Here is a 7,490-nt window from a genome sequence, read left to right on the forward strand (position 1 = left end):
TGACTGATACAGAACTGTGCACTGCTACGATGCTGGCACGTGTATTTCTTTAGTCGGGAAAATATATGGCCTGAAAACATTCTTTGTAAAAGACTTAGTGTGGTCTAACGGCCTGGTCAAGAACCACCGAAATCAATGAGAATCTTTCTTTCCAGTTTGATAGTGCAGGAGCATGCCACCAGTGTGGAAAACTTTCCTCTGGCCTGAAGTTGACTAGCACAAATGTCAAAACCATTAAGAAAATAAAAGGCTGACAAACCAGCAGCCCCATGGGCATGTGACGAATTTGGAGGCAACTGAAAACACAGCTGTCTTCTGAAGTTTGCATGTGAACCATGCGCTCTGAGAAGACAGCTTATAAGCATATAAGCTTATTCTGGCTGCATATATGGGAGCATTTTTTGTTTAGAAACAGACTATTAACAGTAGACTTGGTGTAAAATGTACCTTAAAAGCAGCTGAAAATAGTTGGCTTGGAGTTGACTTGCTTTTAACGATCAGATTGAAAAAAACAAACAAACAAACAAACGTTATTGACATGAATTTCCATGAATTTTACTACATCTTACTCTGTTTTGCTTCGAGTAGTTTCTTATCAAAAAAAAAAAAAAAAAAAAAAAAAAAGCTGGCAGAAATATTAGTTCCTATTTTTTTTAAATGAATGATCATCCTGCCGTATAAAAGGTCGTTTGGTGTCACTGCTGCAATAAGGAACTGCACCCCATTTCTTTCGGTTGCTGCGGGTTTCGTACGAGCAGCTCTGCCTTGGGAATTTTTCCGTGGTAACCTGTGAAGTGCATCAGCTACTTGGAAGGAGCCGTGACCCTGTGTACAAAACCAAAAAGTCTCTGCATGCATGCACAGCCGCCAGCTTTATTGTACTTTCCAAGTACAGTGGGGACACGGTGTGCAAGCACAACACGAGGCCCCGCAGCTGTGGGAGGCTGGGGCTGGCTCCCAGCTGGGGACCCCACGCTCTGGACCCCCAGGATCCCTCTCCCCGCGACTTGTTCTTCACCCCGAAGTCCCACAGCCAGATGAAGTCCAAAGCAGAGGGAGAGTCGTCCAAAATTGTTTTGTCCTGTGGATCCAGAGACGTCCCTCTGTGCGCTGCCACGATGCTTGCCCAGCCACCGTCCAGGTGCTGGAGAAGTGTTTGGGGTCGGCTGCTCTGTCCTCTTGGATACCGCTGCTTTACCTCTGGGAGAGGTGAAATCCGGGGAAGCGGGAATCCCTGGTGACTTTTGCGCTTCTGTGGAGCAACCAATGGCTGTCACTTTCTGAACCGCTACTCCGAGAGAAAGACACAGGAATCCCCAGGCTCCTTCTGCGCTTTAATCCGTTTTGCATACGGATTTAACGCGGTGCAGTTTTTCACCCGTACACAACAAGAGAGCCCGGGGGAGGCGGGCGGCCGGGAGCCGGGACCGGGGAGCTGCAGGAGGCCCTGCGCCCTTCCGTCCCGTCCCGTCCCGTCCCTGTCCCCCCACCCCAGAGGTGCCCGGAGGAGAGCCGTGGGAGGGCACCGGCTGGGCCCCGCCACTGTGGCCCCGGGGACGGAGATAAGGGCGCTTGTCCTAAGGGGGCTCCGCGCCACGCTTGGTACCGGCGCGCATCCCTCCCGTCGCCTTGAGGGGAAGCCCTCCGCGCTCTGCCCTGCCCCGTCGAGGCTCCCCCGGCTCCTGCAGGAGCGCTGCCCGAAGCCGTGCGCGCCCACCCGCCGTGCCGCCGCCCCGCGCAGCTCCCTTCCCACCAGATAAACGTAGGAGAGGGCAGCAGCTCGGGGCCCCCGGTGCTCCCCACCGCTCCCCGACGGCTGCTGGCTGGGCCCGGCCGGGGGCTTCAAGACGGAGCCGAGCAGCGGCGCTTGGGGCCGGCAGCAACTTTCCCTGCCGATGCTCCGCGACACCGCCGCAGGTAAGCGGCAGCGAAAGCGGGGCCGGCCCTGACAGAGGAGCCGGCCGCAGCCCCGACGCCCAGGCGGGGCTCAGGGGGGGCTCCCCGGGGCTGCCCGGGGGGCTGCCAGCGCCTCCCTCTCCTGCTTCTTCTGCTTCATGCGGCGGTTCTGGAACCAGACCTTCACCTGGGCGTCGCGGAGGCGCAGCGAGCGGGCCACCTCGAGGCGGCGGGCCCGCGACAGGTAGCGGCTGAAGTGAAACTCCTTCTCCAGCTCCGTGAGCTGCCGGGTGCTGAAGCTGGTGCGCAGGGGGCAGGCGGGAGGCGCCGCGCCGCCTGCAACGCCGAAAAACACCGCGCTTCAGCGGGGCGGGGGCGGGGGAAGGGAGCGGGACTGGGGGGTGAGGGTCGGGGCAGGAGAGGGGCAGAGGGGAGCAGGGATGGGAGCGGCCCCCTCCCGCGCCCTGCGGCCCCACTCACTTCTCCCGGACGGGCTCCGCTTCACTCGCATCCACTCGAAGGTGCGGGGCGCCGCCGGGGCCGCCCCGGGGGTCGGGGAACCGGGACGGGGCCGGGGGCGGCCGAACTCCGGAGGGGTCGGGCGGCGGGTCCCGGAGTCGTCGGGGCGCGGTGGGTCCCTGCAGCGCTCTCCCGGTGTCCCAGCTCCGCGGGGCCGCTCGTAGCCGGGGCACGGGACCGCCGCGCACCCCGCGCAGGCAGGCGGCGGGGGGGGGGGGGACGCGATGCCCGGCGGGGAGAAGGATCCGGGTCCCCGTCGCGGGCAGGGGGGCACCGGGACCCCGCGGCACAGCCCGATGGAGAGGTACCCCAGGTCCATGCCTGCGCGGGCAGCGCCGCTCCGACACCTGCCCCGCGCCCCGCCGGGGCAATATTGCCCTGATATAGGGCCGGAGCGGGCGGCACGTCCCGCCCCGCGGCCAATGGGAGCCCGCCGGGGGCAGCCCGCACCGGGGGTCCCGGGCACCGCCGGCTCCCTTGCCCGCTGCCGGCCGCCCGCTCCCGTCACGGGCCCGGCCTGACCCTGCGGGCCAAGGGGCAGCGACAGGGGGTGATGGGGGAGGGGACACAGGGCCGGGAACCGGCTGGCAGCGCCCCCGGCCCCAGCTCTGACGGGACCCCCCGGGACCGGCCGGGTCGGCGGAGCCGCCGCTCACTGCAGAGCCGGGATTTGGAGGGGAGACGGCGCCCTGCCGCCGCCCAGGCTCCTGTCGCTGCCCCTGTCCCTGTCCCAGGACGGGGCTGTGCCAGGACGTCAGGCCAGCGTGCACCCCCGCGCTGTCCGCACCCGGGGGGTGCTGCACCTCCCGGCACTTAATGGTCTCGCTCCATCAGATAAGTGCTCTGCAGGCTCTCAGCAGTGAATCCCCCAGCTCACCACGCTAATGGGCTTTCATTTTTCCCTTGGCGATTCGGCATTCTTCACTGAGTGTTCGCAGCTGGCACAGGAAGCAAAGGAGCAGAGCAGGCACAGGAGTGCAGCAAGTTGCGCTGCCCTGCCAAACCCTCCAACACTTTCTTTTACTCTTCTCCCTGGATGGCAGGGAACAGGAGGAAACACAGAGAATGCGAACCCTGAACTCCAAAAGTCATCATCTTTCCTTGTATGACTGCAAGGGAGGCTTGACAGCCCAGTCTGAGCTACCTAAAACCTCGATGTGGATCCTGATGGGTTTCATCCAGCTCATTAAAATTAACAGTCATGTGTCAGTGCAGTAAAGGCAAGAGGCAGAGCACACTGAGGCTTGGATGACACACTTGGGTAGGGAAGGAACATGAAGAAGGGCTGCACTACTCAGCTTTGAGTTAAACACTGAGCTAATTTCACCTCCTAGCTTTTAGGGGGCGGCTGTGGGCTCACTTGGGAAATGCAAGGATTGCACCGTGCCACCAAAATATTTTATTCCCAAACAAAGACCTGAAACTAAAATGTTTTCATCTATCATCCAGTGCCTTCTATTCAACAGTTCAAAGAGTCTGATGAGCTCTTAGCCAAAGCACTGCTCACTGTGGCCTGGAAGAGGCACACAAATTTTGCAAGGGCCGGAGATGGTGCCAGCCACCCAAAGGTAACCAGGATGGTCCAGAGAAATTAAAATCCCACTGAGCCCTTTGTGGATATCAGAGTACTGGACTGGTGGCAAGGAAGGGAGAGTGTGGGGAGATACAGTCAGGGCATTTCACTGACAGCCTCAGCTCTTGTCCCTGGGGATTTGGTCCTCCCAGGACCTCCGCAGGGAAGAAGAGCATGGCTGCCCTGCAGCTGTGCCACCCATGGGGCATGGCGGTGGGGCTGCTGGGACTGTGCTGCAGGGTCTGTCCCTGGGGCCAACAGGCACCAACTGGCAAGGACATGAGAGCACTTCCCTGCATGTGGGCTGTGAACAGAAGTGGAGCCTTCTAACAGCCTTCTAACAGCCCTGCTTTCTCCCCAGCTCACCCAGCACATCTTTAAGGCTAGCTGTACAGATTGCTACCTTAGCTTACTCCAGGCTCAGTCCACAAACAGCCATCGCTGTAAGCCCAGAGCCCTGCTGTTAGGTGCTCTATAGACACAGCCTTGCTCATGGTTAGGGGCTGTACTACCCTGATACACTATTAATGGGATTATCACCTACGCTGCCATTTGTACAGGACACAGGTATAAGATACAACAGTTTAAATCAAATACACCTGGTCAGGAAAACTGTGGTTGGGTTTAAAACTATGAAGGGTTCAAATTCTGGTGATGCAAGCTTGCTCAGCACACCCATGGCAAGAAGAGGGGTTTGAAATATGTCATTTTCTGATAGAACAGAAGCCTGCAAACACCAGACTTTCTCTTTAGCAAAGAAAGGATGTCCACTAGGAAAGCATCTGCCCTCTTCAGTCCCCCCTGCTGTAAAAACTCCCGCCCGCAGTGAGGCAGACAGCATGGGCTCCGGAGGAGGGCTGTTGCCTTGCTCAGCTCCTCTGTTTGTAGAACACGACTGCTTTAATTACACCTAAAGCTGTGTTTTAAATGCTAAAACAAGAGCATACGATCTTTCCATTCACCCAGCTGGATCCTGTTACTGAGTTTTTCATTCGCTACCTGTTTGTTTTTGCAGGAGTGTTCAAGGATGTGGAAAGCAGAAACCATTCGCTACACACAGGCCAAGTGTCTCCTGTTGCTGCTCTGTCTTTTGAGGAGGGGGTTGCAATTCTCTAAGTTCCTGGATTTCACTGTGTTCAGAGTTAAATAACTAAGTCTCAATGTTGAGCAACTGCAGATGTTTTTTGTTGGTGGTGGTGGTTTTTTTTTTATTTTTTTGCAAGAGGTCTACTTGATAAGAGTCTCTGAATGTCCAAAGAGAAGAAAGAAAACCAGATTAAAAAGAAGAGTGGGAGAAACATGATGGCCATCAAAGGGAATTTGTGGATGGCCAGGAGCTTTAGGGATGTCTCAGCAGCACAGTGATGATGTGAGCCAGGGGAGCTGATGGAACAGAAACCTCTGGGAGAACAATGGACCCAACCATCCCCCATGCTACCACATGCACTGAAGATGGTAGCAGCCCTCAAACAGAGACACCACCTCAAGGTTGCATGATGGAAACAGCCTGGGGCACAATATTGCCACAATTATCACCACAATAACACACGAGATTTGACAGATCCCTCTGCTGGCCCCTCTGCTGCCAGGATCCTGCCATCCATGAGAGCCGGTTCCTGGAGGCAGTGCCCAGGGGTAAGCCGGGCTGTGTGCCCATCCAAGCACTTGGAATACATTCAGTGGCCCTGTTACACTGGCAAGTCTTCAAAAGGCCCCGGGAAGAAGACTATTAGGGAAGAAGAATCCCTGGGAAGTTTATTTTGTAGAGTGTGGCTAAAAGCAGGGATGTAGAGAGACCCCAGGGCACAGAAGGGAAATTGCCCTACCGCTCTGACACAGCTCCAGGCGCAGCTCCAGCACACACAAGGCCCTTCCAGAAGGGCAGGCACCTCTTCCTGAGGAAGGTGTGTTTTCCTCTTCCCTTGATATTTGCGTGCCACAAGCTCTCCTTTCCTGCCTGACCCCTGGGGCAGCTTCAGCAAGGCTGAGACAGGAGACCCGTGCTCTTCTACTACATGGGCTTAACTACAAGGATCTTCTGCACAAACATGGAAGAGGAAGGTCTCGTCCTTCTTCCTTCAGGATTCCCCTAGAAGAGGAATTTTCCCATGGGCCTCTGTGCCATGTAATACCCTGTTTCCTATCCAATGGCTGTGAATTTGGTTGGAAGGAGAAATTACAGGTATTGAGCATCCAGAGACATCAAGGTAAGCCCGCTACTGTGTGCAAAACAGAGGTGTCAAAGGGTCTGCAGCAAAGCCTGCTGCCCTGCCTAGCCCTTCTTGCCCCAAGATATCCTAAAAGCTGGCCCAGGAACACAGATCCAGTTTTCACACCTCACTCCGGTGTGGTTATCTACTCTCTCCCAAAGCTTCTGCTGCTGCAAGGAGAACTGCACATCAGCAAATAAAGGATAAGCAAATATAAGTGCTGAAATTGCACGTTCAGGAGTATTTTTCCCCAGAATCCCCCCATCGTGCTACTTTGTAAATCCTGTGCTGACTTTCTTCAGCTTTGTGCTCATGGCCATTGCAGCTGAGCCTCTCTGGGCTCATCCCAGCACAGCTCGGGGAGCTCCTGGGACCCTGGGCATCAGCAGAGGCTTGGGCATGCAGGCACAGACACCTCGATGCCTGCAGGCTCCCTTTTGGCATCTTTGTGACTGAAGGGGCTCGTTCACAGTCTTGCTGGCTGGAAGCCACATTATGCCAGGGCTTTCCAGCTCAGGGACCGGGCTGTGCCTCTGCTGGCCAGGCTTTTGGTCAGGTCCCAGCTGGCTCAGGCCCGAGCTGAAGGAGGAGGAACTGCTGTTGGATGAAAAGTGTGCAGGGTGTGATTGATGAGCCCTGAACAGATCCTCCCTGCTCCCTCCCCCTCCAGGCATGTTCCCCACAAGGCCCACAGCATGCCCACTGCCCTGCCTCGCCTGGCAATGGGGGCTGCTGCCTGCCTGCCAGCCTAGCATTTAGCCCCCCAAAAGTGGCCAGGCCCATCTCCCACCTTTTAGAAAGGGAGCCCCAGCCAGCCAACCCAGCCGCTGGCTGGCCCAGCAGCACCGGCTCCTTTGTGCTGCCTCATGGCTTTTGTTCCCTGTGGGGCTGCAGCAGTGTGCAACCCTTTGGGGCTGCCACTGTGTGTGTCCCACTGGGCACACTCTGCGCACTGGCACAGAGCTGGATGGATGGCAGCACAACCGCGGCTCCTTTCCTCCTGCCCCAGCCAGCAGCTGCCACCCAGGTGCCCCATCAGCGGCAGCCCAGCAGCTCTATCCTTTTTCCCTGTTTTTTGGTTTTGTTTTTTTTTTTTTTTCCCGAGTGGAACCCCTTTTGTGCCCAGGCCTTCCTGCAGGCTGGTTCACAGGGCTGGCGTGGGGCTGGCAGCACGCAGAGACTCCCGAGGCTCATCCTTCCTTCAGTCTCCTCCTGGCAATGGAGTCCCAGTGACCCTGCTGGTCCCCCGCAAAGTCGGGGGTCTTCCTGGAGCTGCCAAGGGGCTCCATCCT

The 7,490-nt window shown here is 57.3% G+C and overlaps 1 protein-coding gene across 1 annotated transcript; it reads right to left on the reverse strand.

Annotated features, from left to right (window-relative positions):
* Positions 1–1,987: 1,987 nt before the first annotated feature.
* LOC116490633 (homeobox protein Hox-D1-like) lies at positions 1,988–2,734 on the reverse strand. Its single transcript, XM_032190014.1, has 2 exons — positions 2,377–2,734; positions 1,988–2,232 (listed from the first exon to the last, which is right to left on the reverse strand). The coding sequence occupies exons 1-2, from the start codon at positions 2,732–2,734 to the stop codon at positions 1,988–1,990; spliced, it is 603 nt and encodes a 200-aa protein (XP_032045905.1).
* Positions 2,735–7,490: the final 4,756 nt, after the last annotated feature.

The sequence above is a fragment of the Aythya fuligula genome, chromosome 6 (assembly GCF_009819795.1).
Source record: "Aythya fuligula isolate bAytFul2 chromosome 6, bAytFul2.pri, whole genome shotgun sequence".
Lineage (NCBI taxonomy): Eukaryota > Metazoa > Chordata > Aves > Anseriformes > Anatidae > Aythya > Aythya fuligula.

What these genes read in the sequence shown, in the direction of transcription:
- LOC116490633 (XM_032190014.1), bottom strand. Translation starts at nt 2,734, where the DNA reads ATGGACCTGGGGTACCTCTCCATCGGGCTGTGCCGCGGGGTCCCGGTG. An exon ending in GCGGAGCCCGTCCGGGAGAA is followed by an intron (nt 2,233 to 2,376) that starts GTGAGTGGGGCC and finishes TCGGCGTTGCAG; the next exon opens with GCGGCGCGGCGCCTCCCGCC.